Raw genomic sequence first — 18473 nt, 5'->3', positions numbered from 1 at the left:
TGCTTATACTTTCAAATCTTTATTCGTTAATATTTTTAAACAATCAATACAATATAATTATCCTTACATAACTAAAACAATATTAAAGTCTTTTACTCTTGCTAAATGCCTTAAATAATCAGTGCGTTTGATAATTCAGTACAATAATTTGTTCGTTGCTGAAATTCCTATGTAACTTTAATTTTTCTAATCAACAAGTTACAAATTGCTTGTAGATATAGATACAAAAATAAGTTTGTGCATCATTTGTTTCAAAACATTATTTCCATCAAAGTTTATAGGTATATAACTCATCAATTCACTATGATAAAATTGATCTTTGTTTATTCAAAGTTCATACACTGGAAGGTAGATCAATTTTACATTCGATTTCAACTATTTGGAATGTAAAAAACACTCAAGCACACAAGTGGGTTTTACTTCTTCAGCGTTGGATCCGGAGTAGCAAACTTTTTGTCACAAGTGAAAGCTACTGTAAATGCCATACGCGTGCCCGAAGTAACTTTTTCAACAGCGTGCAAATTTTCTTTACCAGAAGTGAACATTAAAACTCTTCCTTTTCTAGGTTCCACTGTGGTATTTACATTATTTTGATCTATGAAAATGAATCTTCCACCTTTGAAGTCCTCACCGTAGTCATTTAAATATAGTAAAGCTGTGTAGTGGAACGATTCATAGGAGTCCTGAAATAAGAGTTATTTTTAATAAATTTTGAATTAATTCAAAAAGTAAAATCAAGATTGTAACTAACTTTGTCAATGTGTGGATTCCAATACTCATCGTGAATTCTCTTAGCACTCTTATTAGTTATTTTAGAGAAAAAAGTTGGATACGTCAAGTATATGCTTTTAACGTCTACTCCAAAGTGATGAGCTATGGCGGACTGTATTTTTGTTCTGACAACCCTGAAACAGCGTAAAATTCAATGTCATTACGCTCCAAAGTCACAACAAACAACTTCAATTTTCAAAATACATACTTGAACGCCGCGAAATCCTCCTGCTGGAAGATGTCGCGCTCGCGATGGATCTTGAACGCGTCGACGAACTGCAGACCCTTGCTCAGAGCGCCGGTCTGCAGGTCCAGGGTGCTGGCCCCGCCGTCGGACTCGCCGTGCTCGAAGCCCGCCCCGGCTATTCTCAGCAGGGCGTCGATCTCCCGGGCTGTGAGCAGCTTGTCCGTGACCACGCGGGCGCACTTCTCCGGCACGCAGCCGGGAAACTTGGCCAGATCCGCGCGGTACTCCGGCGAGCATCGAACCTCGGCCGTGCGACCCATGAGCACGTCCCTGCGCTGGGCCAGGGCCACCTCCTTGCCGGCCTTGCTGTTGTACCAGACGATCAGCATGACTCCGACGATGAGGACGCATCTCGACCAGACTCTCTGATAGGGGAAGGTCACGTGAGGACCGTATTTTCTGTAAAAAATGAAGAAGTTGTAGTGGTAGTAACTGTCAAAATTGATAAAAATCCAGGCTCACTCACGGCTTGACTAGTTCGTCCTCGTTCTTGTCCTTGTTACTGCCGCTCGTCCTCTTCTCGTCGACGTTCTTCGTCGTCTCCTTGTCGCTCCTCTTGCCCTCGATCGTCCTCTTCTTCACTGTGTTCTGTGCCATTTTACAGTTTTTTTACCGATACTAATCAACAAAGCTTTAACAACAACGATATCATTCTTTATCGTTCCCGGCTGCTCATATTGATTACAAACACACACGGACGGTAGTTTAGTAACTCGTCTGCTAGACCTACCTACCCCCCCATAGTTGTGTGTCAAATCAGCTGCAAACATGTCTCCTCTCTACGCATGCGTTCGAGCGCGAAGTTTAAAAAAAAACCACTAAAGAAAACGATAATAATTAAATCGATACGCGGCGAGAGATTGAGATTGAACCGTAAATAAAAAAAATCGATTCAGACCTTTAACGAAATTGGAGCCTCAATCGCCGCGCACACGTGTATGTAATATGTATATAACAAGTGTAAATACTATAAGCCACTGATATATATATAACATTGAAACTATGTATAACTCTCGAGCGTATACAATTGTAAGTAAAAAAAGAAAGAAGAAAATAGGAGGGTTATTATCCACGAGCGTGCCTATATACTTATCCGATTTTCCGCGCCCACACACATGTATAGTATAATATGAAGCATATAATATAACGCTATAACGCGCGAAACAGAGTTTGTGTGTTCCGTCGGTCGAGTTTGTTGCCAAGGAAACGACGACGACGACGATAGCCGTGTGTGCACCACTGCGCCGGATAACTCCCTGCGTGTACACACGACGACGATATCTATATATAGAGCGACACGGCCGACGAAATAATGCTGCACCTCGTCGCCGTCGACAGCCGCAGTAGTCTATTATTGTTGTTACGCCCGTCGACGACGATACACACGACGACGACTTTTTATTATTCTCAGTAGTGCTGCCGTTGATGCGTCGCGTGTGACTTTTGACTTTTATAATATTATGTTGTGACTGACAGCTTTGATTTGTTTTCATTTGGTGCGTGAGGATATATAGTGTTTTTGTACATCGATCGACGTCGTTGTTGTTCTTCGAATCCGCACCTTCGAGTACATCAATTGGCCTATCCACGCATAAGCATTCGGGTAAGTTTCTCAAATATTCAGCGCATTATATATGCCTTCTCGCTTTCGAGTTATCGGTACGATTGATCTCGATCGATCGCGCACCGATGCGAACGCGATGATTCATTCCCCCCCACTGCACCCCACCTCTCGAAACCTTGCGGCGGTGGTGTAAATTTTGCAGCCCCCCCCAGCCCAGCGTGTGTGTATGTATGTGTGTAAATACGCAGTAACTCGAAAATAACTTTTATTATACGGCCGATATAGAGAATACGGATGTACAAAATGTGCATAATAACGAGAATGCTAATATCCGTACGTACATTAAGGATATATACGACCGGCGTGGAGTAGCTCGCGGACTGGGGTAGCTCGTTATAACACACACTGTAACTATGTAGGTAGGACATTACACCGAAACTTAAATTGTGTCCCAGTTCCTAAGAGTGTCCTCGATCCCTACATAATACAATAGCACTGGCACGCGAGTATTGAGCTTGTCGATATTCATTATGCTTAGGGCCTCGTCGAGGCGGTATTTTACGCGTTTTTTTTCTTTTTTTTTATTTTTAAGTGAAGTTTCGATCGCTTACCGATCTTTGCGATTCCGAGAGCGATAGTTAACGATAATGACGATGTATCATCGATGATGCCGTTGTTACTGAAAGTAAAGAAAAAGAATAATAATTCATAGTTTATACCGATGGTGAAGTTTTATTCATCATTTACTTCAATCAATCAATTAATAATTATTACACATCGGACTAGATTTAATGATCGATTTTTCGTCGAAATTGAACCGGACATAAATCTTTTGTTTTCATGTAATTTATTAACTCTGAATATTTTAATGATCTTTGGGATACCGATGTTTTTGACAGCGACAGTGCTGTCAAACCTGCCAATCGGAAATCTGAAAAACAAAAATAATTGCCCTATTTGCAATCGAGGTGATGAATGCCTTGAACCGATCGAAGCACTTGAGACTTTTCAAAAATATCGACCATCGCGAGTCAGTTCGAGGCCTCTGACCACAAAGGTCACTCTTGCCTCTCAATCCTTTATCGAAGATCGCTGAGCTTCATTTGTGTATGGAAGGAATTCGATCGTGATTCATGATCATTTTCTATATATTATGTACTATAGGTCTAATAATTGAATAAATTAATCCTTTTTTTTTTTTTATATATAAAAAAATACAAAACAATTTATTTTTTATTCTCGTGTGGTAATACAATGGTGCAAAAAAATTATTTATAACTAGTTTGGTTGTCCAGCGAATCTCCGACGCTTTTTTTCTGTGAGGAGATCCTCTCGACGACGCTGTTTTTTTTTTCACCCTCACAAATTGGCTTTACAGTATACGGCATATCTACGGTATAAACAAAACACAATTCGTCGCTGGTTTCTTTTCTTTCTTTTTCTTTTCACTTTTTTTAAGTTATCACAATTTTAAACGAAGCTATTTAAAAAAAAAAAACAAAAGACGCGCGGGCACTCTTCACTCTCATCCGAAAAAAGACACAAATTTAGTATGGGCCTTCCTCGTGGTGGTGCTCCTCGACGTGGCTACCACCGTGGACGGCGGTGTCGTGGTGGGCCTCGGCGTGGGCACCGCTGACTTGGTGGACACCACCGTGGCTCTGGACGGCCTCGACGTTGTGTCCGAGGACCTGGCTGAGCTGCTCCTCGATTCCGTTAAGGACGTGCTGGTGCTCGTGTCCGGAGACGGCGTGCTCAAGTCCGGAGTGCAGGGAAGCGTCGCGGTTCTCGCCTTCCTTCTGTCGGTCGGAAATAACAAAAAAAATATTAGTTTTTGTTTTTTTTTTTGGAATTTCGAAAGCGAGTGAATGAGTCTTGGCAATTTTTACTGACCTGTGCCTTGTACTTGATGAAGAATACTTCTGGTTTGGTGGGTGTGGCTGGCTGAGCAGCTGGGATCACGACCTCTTGTTGCTCTTCTGGCTTCTTGACCAAGACGTAGATCAGGGTCTTCTCCTCGTTCTGGACGGCTGGGGCGTGGACAATTGGAGCTGGCTGTTGGACGGTCGGGGCCTTGATGAAGACGATCTTGTAGTGCTTCTGGGGCTGGGCTGGGGCGGTGCGGATGACGGTTGGGGCCAAGTGCTCATCGGCCTCTGGTGGTGGCAGATGGACGTAGACGTGCTTGTGCACGACGGCTTCCTGGCTGGCCTCCTGGTGTCCTTGGCCGTAGTGGTAGCCCGAGTGGGAGCTGCCGGAGCTGTGGCTACCGGCTTGGTTGTGGCTCGGTGCGTTGTACTCGTAGCCGGAGTTGAAGTTGGTGGCTGGCACCACGGGGAGGAGTGGAGCCGGGGCTGGGGTCTGGGCTACCGGCACGTGAGCAACGGTTTCACGGACTTGCTGGACTGGCAGGGCGTGTCCTTGGCTGGCGATCGGGCCGCTGTAGTAGGTGCTCTCGCGGACTTGTTGCTGCTGGGCCGGGATGTAGACGTTGGAGGGTGGGCCGTAGACCTTGGCGGGTGGGCCGTACTGCTGAGCCGGGGTGCCCAGGGGCTGGCCGTAGCTGTCGACCTGGCCGTGCTGGGCCTGGGCCTGGAGGAGGGCCTGCTGGCGCAGTTTCAGACCGATGTCCGGCCTGGCCAAGGCCACCGAGGCGACGCACAGGATCTGATGAGAAGAGAGAGAAAAAAAAAGGAAGGTCAAGCACGTGCCGAGGTACACTTCGGAAAAGATTTTCGTTGAATATTTTTCTATAAAATTAGAAGAATATTTTTAGTTTAGCTAAAATATTCGACGACACTGTCTCTAAGTTTTAACAATAATAATTGAACCAGTGCGCAAATTTTCTATTTCTATCAACTGTCAAAGCTCGATCTTGGCAAAAAAAATCGGAACACGACTATGTATCGGCACACAAGTTCTGGACTGCTGCTGCTGCTGACGACGACGATGCACAAAAAATCTCGACGAGCACAATAAACAATCACTGTATTAATCAACACTTACCAAGAATGCCTTCATGTTGTTGTTGTTGCTGTAAGTTCAAGATTGGAACTGATGCCTTTGACTCGATCTCCGGCCTCTTTTATACTCGAAAAAAGTCAATCCGAGCCCGCGCGCGCGAAAGAGAGATGATTCCCCACCCAAAAAAAAAATAAAATAAAATAAAAATATTCGCGCGCGCTACTACCTACTCCCGATCGACCCTATCATCGCTCGTCGTTATTATTATTTCTTCTCTTGTATTCCTTTATTTTTTTTCTCTCTCTCTCTCACTCACTCACACTCGACTCTCGAGATTCGACTCCTCTCACAGTGTCATCCGACCTTTCTCTCTCTCTCGCTCGGCCGCGCGGTAATCGCGCATCGTTTGGTCATTTTTTTTTCCTCGTGTGTATATGTATATCTCTCTCTCTCACCTCTCGAGGCATATACATACATTATTATGTGAGACGCAAGGAGAAGCCTCAGAGAAGAGGCGAAAGCCGTCGTGGCGCAGCGCCCCGGTCTGCCTTGAATTTTTTGATAAATTCGACAAACTTTATTATTATAATCGCTTTTTTTTTTAATATAAACCATCGAACTAAGACGTATTGGGCTTGTTTGAACGTTGAAACTAATCGTTGATCGTCGACCGTCGCTCTTAAATATTAGCGCGACGTTTATACATTTCGCATATTCATGAGCAGAGGATCGATCGCGAAATTCTATCTTTCGGGCATAAAATTTTTACAACTTCTTCGCTGAATAATTCCCTCCGTCTCTCAGTTCGAGGTCCTACCGTTCTAATTTTCAATTTTGTGTTTTTATTTATTCTCTTCTTCTCTTTGAACGGCCTTGGAGAGCGTGTGTTTTTATTTATTTTTAAAAAAAGTTCGCGATGGGCTTTGAATTGATTGGTGTTGAACAGACTTTTTGAGATTTCCATTCAATATTTTTCTGGATCCACTTCGTTTTTTGAAAATTTCAGAAAAAGAGTTTTAAATATTTATATTAGAGCCTGCGGCTTTGATATCTCCTAAAAATGTGTGAATCGGTAGAATGCATTAATTCAAGAACATCTGACTTAACTCTTGATGAAATAGATTCCATAATACATTATCGCTTCTTGGAAGGATTTCGGAAAGTCTTCGAAAATTATTTTTTAATAGCTATGATTCAATAATTGCTCGTGCTTCTGCAATTTTTTTGCTTCTTAAATCTAATTGCCGATTTACAATTGCGCAGATTACCCAATACCTAGATTAGTACGTGCTAATTTTTCATTTTATCCTAAATGAACGAAAATCTCGAGCGTGAATTATTTTGCATTAATCAATCCAGAAAACCTCATTAGTTCTGAATGCGAATGGCCAACGACTAACTAACCAGTGTTTTGATTCCATTTTAGGCAATTTAAATGTACATAATACATACATGTGCCTAAAATATTCGTCTGACACAGGTTGAGCCGTGCGCGGGTTCAGCCTGACCAAACTTTGCGCAACCCATATGCTAATTGGGCTGATTAGCCGCTATTATTATTCATCATCGATTGCTTCTAACTCGAGACGAGCCCACAGACTGCAAAACTTTCGATTCGATCTCGTCTCTCTGTCTCTCGTTAAAAAAAATACGCGAATAACGTTTGCGTGTATTAGAATTAAAAGGAAGCATCGATTCGTTCTAATGCCAAGAGCGCGAGAGGGAGAGAGAGAGAGAAGGAAGAAAAGTTCATTGACTCCGCCGATTCGTACTTATACATATGCGAATCTCATATTAGATAATCCAAGGCCGTTCGAGAACCTATTGAAAATTCATCGTCTTATTATATTACACCTGAATTTTTTTTTACGATTCCCTTAATGCGTGTTCACACCGAAACCCAACGATTAATGTTACAAGCACATACGGCGAGCGTGAATATTACGAGTGATTTATGCGCGTGTCGCTGCTTAAATTTTCAAAAAAATTACGGAATAACGAATGTGCTTTTTTTACCTAAAATAAAATTCGCGGATTATAAAGAGTTCAATATACTTCAAATTGCCGCATACGTGACATAATACGTGGCGGACACCATACCATCGCTCGTGAAATCGTTCGGTTATTAATTTTTATTTTTATATAGGGAAAATTTCGGCACAAGAAAGAAAATACTGGATAAATTTGGCAAGTGCGCACACGGTTACCAACGCACGATTAATGAATAAAGCAATTAAGATGTTAATGACAAAAAAAATATCTCGATGTCTCGCAAAACAAATTTTGTTACACATATACGAGCGTATTTTTATCGAAAGAAAGTAACGCAGATTTCGCGCGCGAAACGCAGAAGCCCGCCAAAACAATCACTTTTCTCATTTCGAATCGTATGCAAGTATTTAGACGTAGATTCTAGTCACCGCGTGCTACTTTTCTTCCTTAGAGACACGGAAAAAAGAGGAGATGAAGCGGCGTATCCAAGACCCTAGTTAAATCGATACACCGAGCTTATTATATACATCTTTTTTTTTGTCATCTATTGTTGCATAGTCCACAGGCAAGTGTACAAGGAGTGGCGCTCGACTTCCAACTTCGAGAGACGCCGTCGAGAGTACACGCGGATTTCGGGACTATAGTTCTGGAACGATCGTTACGGGGGTCACGAGACGTGTTTGAACTAATTAAATAAGCGGGATTTTAGTTTTTTTTTTGGCCTCGGCTCAATCGGCATAATTAGATTGGCCAATGTGTTTGTGTGTGTTTGTTCTAAGCGCGAAGCGAGCTGGTGAAGTTTTTTTTTTCTCGAAATCAAAGCAAGTGCGACTAACGACGTGTTTTCGAGCACTTGATCTTGATTTATTTCGAAGCGAAGGACAGCAATAAACGTGTCGCGCGAGTAGACGGAATATTTTAAAATCTAACGCAATAGACACGTTGGTTTTAACGATTATTATTTTTCCGACCGATGCTCGGATACCTTTTAATCGATTAATTAATTATTTATTTATTTATACTCAATATTTTTTTTTGAAAATAACACGAAAAATAAAGTCTTCCGCGATGAATAAAATTTCAGCCCGATACGATCAAGGATCATTCCATTAATCGTCTTATCATTCCAAAGCATAAATAACTCTCGAAAATTTATAATAATAATGCACGCCTCGAGAATCGGCAATAAGTTAAATCCTGCTCCAGACGTCTCTAATTTCGCGGGCTAATATTTTTTTTCCATAAACTTTCTCTCTCGTCTAACGTTTGCGCGCGAACACACACGCATACACACACACCCACGACACCGTTTGGAGTATATTAACCTTTGCTTAGAGCCGGTTCAAAGAATCGATCGGTCGAGTTGGTCATTGAAAAAAAAAACAGCAACTGCAAAAGAATTGAAAAAATTGTCAAGCGATATCGAATGGCTTTGTTATGTATAATTCATGTATATAACATCGACACCCTCTTGCGCCGCTATACATGCGCCGGAGGAAAAGGTGGCGACGACGTGCGTGTATAATTCCTCTAGTTGTTGACGCACTGCGCCGTTTAGTGATTTTACGGTAAAGGTATTTTAACGATTTTAATTTCATGCCTAAATGACTTGTATTTTTTTGTTGTTTTTAATTTAGTTTTTTTTAGTTTATAGGAATGTCCGGCATAAATGCGTAGATTTATTTTTTTCAGGAAAAATTTAAGCTCAATAACGACTCGTTGATATTCAAGATCACATTTTTGAAATAAAATCACGTACGCTTCGGCTGATGCTGCACACCCCGGAGAAAATCCTTGCTGGTCATTACTACCACCACGTTAGAAATTTGACCATGACAGAGTCTCGTGTTGTCCTTCTTTGTTTTTATAACGCAGAATAAAAATTGTATGTTTTCAAGGATGCGCGCCTTCTTGCCCATAATAACGTCCACAAATCCCCTAAATCCTCTTACATAACGCCAAAATTCGACCGTCTATCCGTCTCTCTATCTCCGTCTCTCTCTCGCTTTTTTCACAAGGAAGAGGCAGAGATTTTTTTGCTTCTGCTGCTGCTGCTGCCTTTGTAGTCGTTTTCTCTAAACCAGATTCCATCGTGGCCAAGTGGCCTTTGCGTAAGTTTTGAGCATTCGTTATTCATGCAAATTACGTACGCCTTCGAGCCGCGATATAACGCAATAATCGTCTCTCTCGTCGTTCCTATTAATTTAGGCTGTTATTTGCTGATTTTCGAGCTTCCATCGGGCATATAATGCGCGCGCGCGCGCGCCACGGCGTTATTATCCAATTATTAAACATTACGACAGGCCCGAGAGCAGAATGAAAAAATGAAAATAAAAAAAAAAATATTTATCAATCGAAATGTATTATAAAAGAAAGAAAAAAAGAAAAATAATTTATGAATAATCTCGCGCAATAAATTATATAAGTAAATCAGAGCGCAACCGATCGTATCGAATGCAAATTTCTCTCTCTGTGTTTTGTTTTGTATATATATTTATGTATCATGTAAGCGCGCGCGCAGGAGGATCGATCGAGGCGATCGCTGCGATTATAAGAGATGCTCGTTAACGATCGGGGATCGCGATCGCGGGCGTATATTCATACAAAGATACAAACGCGTCTCTCGATTCCGCATTGAAAATAATTAAATTTTTCAAGCTCGCGATTATTCGTTCGGAGCTATATAATACGCTTTTGCGTTCATTACCCTGACCCGTTTGCCGCGCCGTACGCGGTCGTCCTACACACGCACCGATCGAAAGAGAGACACGATGACCGTACGCGGCATAGGAAATTGATATAACTTCTTTAAAGTCGAAGTTTTTCACATTTTTTGCATTATTTTTTCGTTCATCCGCGAGTTCTCTTCTCCCGATCCGGAGTCGAAAAATGATCGGCTCGCCATTGCTTCTTCTCTCTCTCTCTCTCTCACTCTGTCTTGGAGCAGATGGTGTAAGGTCAACAAGTTTACGAGCCGCCCGTGGAATGCACACGCACACACGTATAACTACAGCGCGACGATATTATTATATAAAAAAAATGCGCGCGGAATATCTATGTCGCATTAATACATCAACTTCCTCGGAATACCCGCGTAAAAAAAATTCACGTTTCGCGAAACTTTTGCGAAACTTAAAATCCGCAAGTTGATCTAAACTTCATATGAACTTTGGGCCATGAGACTCGCCAAACTTTGATTTCGGTGACTTCTAGTAGTGCAAGTTTGGCGAAACTTTCGCGATAGTTTCGCGAAAGTTTAATTTTCATTTCAAGCATTAATGAATAATAAAAAAAATTATTCATTTCTTAGCTTCCAGTGTAGGCTTAATGAAGAATTAGATAATCGATTAAAACTTCGCAGGCATTTAAAAGATTTTTTTGTGTTAAAGATTTTTTTGAGAGAGTCCGCGGGTAGGATTTGAACCTGGGTCCTTGAGAGTGGGAGTCGTGAACGGTACCAATTGAGCCATGTGCGTAATTTACGTCGGACACAAAAATAAGATATTTATGAAAAAGTTATTATTGAAGCTGAAAACCAATAAAAAGCCAAATCAGACATTCATTAATTGTAATTTATAGTAATTTTTTAGTTTTTTATAAATATTTACGATTTTTCATATAAACAATTTTTGTTCGGGACATGCTACACTACTCAACAAAAGTATTGAAAAAAAAGTTTCATCAAAATGTTGTCAATTTTCAAATGCTTCTATCTATCTTTGTCTATATTCATCGTATCGAGACGAACTTTTTTTTGATTTCTTGGAAAAAAGTTCCAAGTTACAAAAAGCAAAGTTTAGCGAGTTGTATGAACGAAAGTTCGTACGAAGTGTATATTAACTGTGCGGAATGCAGAAATTTACGCAAAATGTACATTAAGTTTCGCGAAACTTTTGCTATCAATGGCTCTACGAAGATGTTAGTTTGGTGAGTCGTTTGGGCCAAGGTTTCTACAAAGTTTATATGAGTTTTACGGAATGTTTCGCAAAACTTATGCGAAACTTTCGCCAAACTTGCACAATCAATGAGTCCATGAAAACGTAAGTTTGGCAGAGTCTCACGGGCCAAAGTTCATATGAAGTTCATATAAATTCGGCAAAATCGCCAAACTTAAAAAAAGTTCCGCGAAACCTAAATTTTTTTACGCGGGTATCATTTTGCCCGCGTTAAAAAAAGAGATTTTTGCGCGAGATATTATAAATCCTCGACCGAGAGTGCGACGGATCCCAAACGACTCTCTAGGCGTCGTTCTCCCCCGTGTCTGCTTCGTAATAATAATAAAAGAAAAAAAAATGTATACCTATAGATACACGCACGATAAACAATAAAAAAAATTCCAGTTTGGCGTTACATTACATAACCCAATATTTATATGTATTATACAACGACGCACACGCAGGGCCTACATATATACGCCGGGATTAGTCGCGAATATAAAGAAAAAAGGCAGAAACAAAGAAAATTATGTATTAAATTCTCTCTCTCTTTTTTTTTCATCCGCCTCTCTCTCTCACGTGCTGCTGCGTGTTTCAGGTATTATGCAAAGATGCGTCGCGAAGAGAAGTGAACTCGATACACTCTCGCTCTCGTTCGTGAATCATTGACGAGATAAAAAAAAAGAAAGAGACAGCAGCAGCAGCCCAGAAATAAAGAGAGAAGCGAACCAAGTTAATACGACGACGACGACGACGACACGCCTCCCGCATCGGACCTTGAATATTTCAAGAGACAAGGTAGTGTGCGCTATAATGCAATGCACTTGAATAATAATTATAATGCACGTATATAGCCTTTGACCCGCTTCGATCTCCTCGTAAATATACGTAACGATAATAATAACAATTGTATATCTTTCGACACGCAGATGCGCGCGAGACGAAAATCCAGCAGGAGTGCGGCAGCAACGGCAAAGACAATGAAATAAAACAAAAAGAAGAAAAAAAGGATAATCACAACGACACTATTACATGACGATGAATCGCTACATCCAGCTGAATCAGCTGGGCGACGGTACGTTCGGCTCGGTGGTGCTCGGCGAGCGCATCGACACGGGCGAGCGCGTCGCCATCAAGCGCATGAAGCGCAAGTACTACAGCTGGGAGGAGGCCATGAATCTGCGCGAGGTCAAGTCCCTGAAGAAGCTCAGCCACGCCAACGTCGTCAAGCTCAAGGAGGTGATACGCGAGAACGACGTCCTCTACTTCGTCTTCGAGTACATGAAGGAGAATCTCTATCAGCTGATGAAGGATAGGGACAAGCTGTTCCCCGAGCCGACCATCAAGAACATGGTGTTCCAGGTGCTGCAGGGTCTGGCCTTCATGCACAAGCACGGCTTCTTTCATCGCGACATGAAGCCCGAGAATCTGCTCTGCATGGGCCCGGAGCTGGTGAAGATCGCGGATTTCGGCCTGGCCCGAGAGATACGCTCGAGGCCGCCCTACACGGATTACGTGTCGACCCGATGGTATCGGGCGCCCGAGGTTCTCCTCCACTCGACCTCTTACAACAGTCCCATCGACGTCTGGGCGGTGGGCTGCATCATGGCCGAGCTGTACACGTTCAGGCCGTTGTTTCCGGGCAAGAGCGAGATCGACGAGATATTCAAGATATGCTCGGTGATCGGGACGCCCGACAGGCAGGACTGGCCCGAGGGATATCAGCTGGCGGCGGCGATGAACTTTCGATTTCCGAATTTCACGAGGACGTCGCTGCAGGTGCTGATACCCAATGCGGGACACGAGGCGGTGGTGCTGATGGAGGACATGCTGCAGTGGAATCCGGCCAAGAGGCCCACGGCTCAGCAAGCTCTGAGGTAACGAATATAGTAAGATTAAATCTTGTCATCGATTAGAATAAAAGGGCACAAGTCAGATGTTCAAATTTCTTTATTTTCATGACCCTCTTCGGATGAACTAGGGACCGAAACGACGTTAAAATAAAGAAATTTGAACATCTGACTAATGCCCTTTTATTCCAATTGATGACAAGATTTAATTTTATTACACAAAACACGGGGCAATGGAAGATAATTTTACTGTTATGAAAGAAAGATGTTTTTTAAAGGGCTATACGCGATTGCCTAGAAAAATATTAGGGAGGCAAACCAGTGTTTAAGCCCGTAAATTGAAAAATTGTGAAAATTTAATGTTGATACCTTCGATTACTAAAATTAGTTCAGGGACTATCTACTATGAATTATGATTGTAAAGCCGTATAATGATGTCTAACTTTAATTTTTGACTTTTTTTTTGTATTTTAGTACGTCAAAAATTTAACTAGCCTTTTATTGAAATATGTCGGCATAACACTTAGTTATCAAAATTCATTATGGATTAATACTGAACTAATTCAAATAATTAAAAGTATTTTCCGACGTAAAAAAACTTGCAAAAAATATTTTTACATTAACAATGTAAAAATGTCAAAATTGACATTGAATTTTCATGTTTTTAATTTGCATTTTATTTGCACACTGGTTCGTCCCTTTAAACGGATAAATATCGCGATATCGCGTATCGAAAATTTTCAATTTTCTCGACCTCTGTCATCGCGCGGACGTATACATCTTCTTTAATTTACGAGAGAAAGCATCGCGCGCGAGTGAATAAGGCAGAGGCACTTGGTTTATATTATGTAGCTTTGTACACAGACAATCGTAATGCTCCTCCTTCCGAAGTGGCCTTTGATCTTGAGCTACATTCGTATATAAGCCTATAACCATAAGTGCGCTCGCTCGATGCACTCGAGTCTATAGTCAAACAAACGTTATACAGTCAACCTCGAGTGCCAGAGTACACATTTATACCACTACTGCTGCTACTATGACAATTTCACTTTCGATCGTGCGCGTACTACCGCAGGTATCCGTACTTTCAATTGGGCAATCAGCGCCTCATCACCGGCAAAAAGATGTCGGCCCAGCGCGAGCTCGTGATGAACAAGGTGAATCTGCCGCCGCCTCAGGCTGGCCTCGTTCAACAGCAGCAGCTGCCCAACGGCAACGGCAGCGTCAAGACGATAGGCAGCGGCGCGGAAAACAGGTGGGTGTGCGATCGATGCGTCGACACGTTCTCTGCTACTGCTTTCTTGGCTATCTTCATAGTACAGCGGATCTTTTTCTTTTTCTTTCTTTTTTTTTCTTCTTCTTCTCTTTCTCTTCGTTTCCGTTCCGTTCTATGCAGCGCTTGTGCTATAAACGACGTTAAAAGAAACAAACGCAAACAAGTGAAAAATTGTCCGTAAAAAACAACCCCCGCCCCTTGTGGTACCAACCTACGTACACACACACTATCCCCATCCCTCGCACCATTGCAGAGCATCGGCGGAAGCGACGTTGATCAGGCAGCAGAAGGTGATCCAGCCGGTGCAGCCGTTGGTCCAGAACGGACTGCCGCTGCTGGCGCGAGCTGGCTTGAAAAAGGACGGGACGAGCGCCACCGGACAATTGCCGACTCAGAAGAAATGGGACGACGACGAGTTCGCCAACGAGTTGCTCGGGTGAGTTTTAGAGATGTACGATGCAAAATTAATGTGTTGCAAGTTGGTAGAAAGTTTTAAATGATATAAATGAAAAATAATAAAAAAAAACAATAAGAGAAGAAGAGATCTAACTTATGCCCTTTTTTATTCGTTTCATATATCTAGGAATATCCTCAATCGCGATGACGTCAAGTCGAGGCTACTACCCGAGCGAGTCTACAAAGAGAATCGAGCCAACTGGAACGGAAACTATCATCAAGCCGACAATCTCAGCGGCTTGGGTAGCGGCCAGTTGCACCATCAACAACACCAAAGGACCAACTTGCCCGGCTGGTACGAGCAGATGCCGCACGTCAACAATCGCGTCAAGCAGCAACAACCCTCGGCCACGACGTCGACGATTTTCGGCCAAAACGTCGTGTCGGCGGCGGCTCACGGCCGCCGAGTCTCGGCCAAGATGCCCGCGAGATACGGCCTCGCGCAGTCGCCCAGTCAGCTGCCGTCCAGGTACAGTTTTGACACACGTTTCGATGAATTCGTATATGGTTGATTCTCCCGAAATCTGCTTTTTGCATGACTACATGCCGTGTTTTTAAAATAGTAAAAGTTAAAGCCAAAATTGGCTCGGTCGTTCATTCAGTATTGTTGTATTTCTGCTGATCGGACATAAAAAATTTCAATTTTTTAGTGCCAGTTAAATTTGCCGTGGAGATGTACATTCTGCCAAATGTCACCTCCGTGGCGTGTCTAAATCACAAAATCAACTCGTATTTGTGTATACCATGCATTTTCATGAGCGCTTGGCCCTATGAAGACTACGAGACCACGTTCTATACATCCAAAGTAAAGTTTAAGTGTGCATAGGGCTTTAAAAAGTGTTTTAAAAAAATCTATCATACAATTGAAAAATGTCCCAATTTTCGATTAGTGTAGTTTGTGGGTTCAAATTTTACATGTTAGTAAAGCAGTGATAATTATTCTGTTGAAAACTTCATGTGTTTGAAAAAAACTGCCCCCTCCCCGGACATGAATATTTTGAGCTAGGATCATTCTTTTCAACTGCTTGCACTGTCAAAAGAGTCGTTTTTCATGACCGAATTTCGGGTTGTGCGGAAAATTATGTGCGTTTCTTATTTTTCCAAGGCTCCAGATTCAATGGTCACTCATATTTTATGGTTTAAAAAAAGGGTAAATTAGTTCGCGCCGTTCAATGCGAAAAAAAATTCTCACCATTTTTACATTTTCAATACCCAACAAAGCAGGTATTTCGGGAGAATCAATCATATACGTTTTTTTTCATTCCTCTCATCTCTCCTTCATCGCGCGCTGAAACACGTACATCCCTTTCTCTGTTGGTCCCTGTGTCTCCTTGTCCTCTCCTCCTCTTTCTGCTCGATGAGCAGCAGCAGTAGTCGAGAGGGCAGCCACGCGTTCATCAACAACGTCCAACCGTTGCACTTGGTCATCGTCGCCTTTTGCCTGGTGAATCTGGTCGCCGCGGCGACCACCACCTGGACCAAGCTCAACGTGAACAACGACTTCGTCGGCGAAGACGAGGAGGAAGACGACGATTATTATTATCGACGAGGACGACGCATCGACGCGCATCAGCTCGTCGAGATTCTCCGCAAGCTCGATTATCGCGAACTGTTGGCGCTCTGCTGCGAGCTGATCTGGCTACTGGTCGCCTCGATTCTGCGCTATCTCGGCCATCTGCTGGCCAATTACGGCCGATCGCCGATCGATCCGCGGATCATCGCGAATTTTCTGCGATTTCGCGAGAACGTCCAGGAGGACATGGAGACGACGATGCCCATGGAGATGGATGAGTTGGAAGACAAGGATAACGACATTAGCAATTCCACCTGCGATTGCTGCTCCAGCTACGTCGAGGAGCTGACCAATTGGAAAAAGTTGTTCCTGTTCAGTGTGGCGATCATGGCCTGCGAGCTGCTGATCTTTTGCTGCAATCAGCTCTTCAGACGGGCTCGAGCCACTCGCTGCTTCGATAAAAAATCCACCACCCGCGTACTGTTGATCGTCGGCTCTGTCGCGCTGCCGCTCGTCTACTGTATTGTGTACTTTTAAATAAATCGTTCTTAATTTTTTACTTTTACGTCCTACCTAAATAAAAACCAATTGTGTCTGCGTTCAGTTCGATTGAAAAAAAAAAAATTTCTCCTATTACATTATTCATTCGTTCGTAAGTTGTTGTTGTTGTTGTGGATATCGACGGCGGATCGCGAGCTTTTTCCCGAAAAGCTCTCTCGCGATCCGCCGTATTACTTTGTAAACATGACGCGAGCGCCGACGCTACGATTAATCCGCCAAGTGCTTTGAAAAAATTTCACAGGACCAACAGCGAGGCGGCCCACTCGGGCAGCGGACTGCCGATGCCGCCGAGCGCCGCAGCGGCGGCTACCAAGATAGAGTCCGCGAGTTCGGCGGCCTACTGGCCGAGCATCATGAGGGAAACGCAGCCGCATCATCATCCTCATCATCCTCATCAGAGCACAGCCGTGATTCAACCCTTTAGGCATCAGCAGCAGCCAGCGCTGCGAGGTCGATTGTCGACCATCGAGCAACAGCAACAGCAGCAGCAGCAGCAAAACACGAGGCTGCCTTATCCCAGCGTTTACGGTACACAGAACATAAGTATGAATCTCTCGCTTTTAATCTCCCACCGCGACGCGACTGAAAAAAAAAACTTGAATAATTCATAACGATTTTTGCGATAATATCGATCGAGATCGATTATTGTATGTAGTGTGTACCAATAATAATCTTTTAACGCGCGTGTTTTGCGTTCTCTGTCTGTCCTGCCTGTGTTGCAGAACCTGCAAATAAGCTGCTGCTTAATGGCTTGTTGAATAATCGGCCTGCGAACGGTGTGACGACGACTACGACGACGACGACTACGGCGCGGACAGATTGGCCTGTCAAGTTTACGAAGTGAAATCTCTTCTCTCATCTCTCTCTCTTTTTCTTAATAATAAATGATCTGTGATACGTACATCTAGGTGTATATATATATTATAAAATATGGTATTGTGACAGCTGATGTATCGGGTAAGGGGCGAAGGGGAAAAAAATGATGTATTATTGTGTATATTAATAATAAATAATAATAATTGGGTGTTCTTACAAAGATGAAGTTTTGTACTCTCTCTGCCTTATTGAAATCCACTGCATCAAAAGATAAAGAATGAAGAATTGAAAAGAGGAATTAAGGATTTGCCGACGTACTTGAAAACGTGAATTGCGTATATACATTCGCGCGAATCTTTAAACTTCGTTCCTCGGTTGGTAATTCGCAGATTAATTTTCGCATTAAGAGCCGACGATGGGTTTCGCGAAACGAGAGAGGAGAGCCTCGACGAGATTTCCAGTATGGTATTTCATATATATTTTTTTTAATATAAATATACAGATATGCGTGAAGCGCAACTTTTTTTT

The 18473-nt window shown here is 42.7% G+C and overlaps 3 protein-coding genes across 5 annotated transcripts; 1 reads left to right on the top strand and 2 right to left on the bottom strand.

The window, feature by feature from the left end:
* Positions 1-31: 31 nt before the first annotated feature.
* LOC106653507 (2-oxoglutarate and iron-dependent oxygenase domain-containing protein 3-like) lies at positions 32-1725 on the bottom strand. The gene is made up of 4 exons (XM_014372964.2): positions 1485-1725; positions 980-1417; positions 752-905; positions 32-683 (listed from the first exon to the last, which is right to left on the bottom strand). Exons 1-4 carry the CDS (start codon positions 1613-1615, stop codon positions 417-419), a joined length of 990 nt encoding a protein of 329 aa, XP_014228450.1. The 5' UTR covers positions 1616-1725; the 3' UTR covers positions 32-416.
* Positions 1726-2387: 662 nt separating this feature from the next.
* Positions 2388-18430, top strand: LOC106653418 (serine/threonine-protein kinase ICK-like). Of its 3 annotated transcripts, none has more exons than XM_014372848.2 (8): positions 2388-2621; positions 12072-12271; positions 12403-13350; positions 14399-14578; positions 14853-15035; positions 15183-15524; positions 17371-17672; positions 17852-18430. In XM_014372848.2, exons 3-8 carry the CDS (start codon positions 12506-12508, stop codon positions 17971-17973), a joined length of 1974 nt encoding a protein of 657 aa, XP_014228334.1. In that variant the 5' UTR covers positions 2388-2621; positions 12072-12271; positions 12403-12505; the 3' UTR covers positions 17974-18430. The 3 variants fall into 3 exon arrangements, with proteins under 3 accessions (XP_014228334.1, XP_014228332.1, XP_014228330.1); XM_014372846.2 differs by having other exon boundaries at positions 17350-17657; XM_014372844.2 differs by having other exon boundaries at positions 17350-17672.
* LOC106653373 lies at positions 4130-5603 on the bottom strand. Its single transcript, XM_014372773.1, has 3 exons — positions 5589-5603; positions 4476-5249; positions 4130-4381 (listed from the first exon to the last, which is right to left on the bottom strand). The coding sequence occupies exons 1-3, from the start codon at positions 5601-5603 to the stop codon at positions 4130-4132; spliced, it is 1041 nt and encodes a 346-aa protein (XP_014228259.1).
* Positions 18431-18473: the final 43 nt, after the last annotated feature.

Source organism: Trichogramma pretiosum, unplaced genomic scaffold, assembly GCF_000599845.2.
Source record: "Trichogramma pretiosum strain Unisexual culture from Peru unplaced genomic scaffold, Tpre_2.0 scaffold35, whole genome shotgun sequence".
In the NCBI taxonomy this organism is placed as follows: domain Eukaryota; kingdom Metazoa; phylum Arthropoda; class Insecta; order Hymenoptera; family Trichogrammatidae; genus Trichogramma; species Trichogramma pretiosum.
This window is presented reverse-complemented; position numbering and strand designations above follow the sequence as displayed.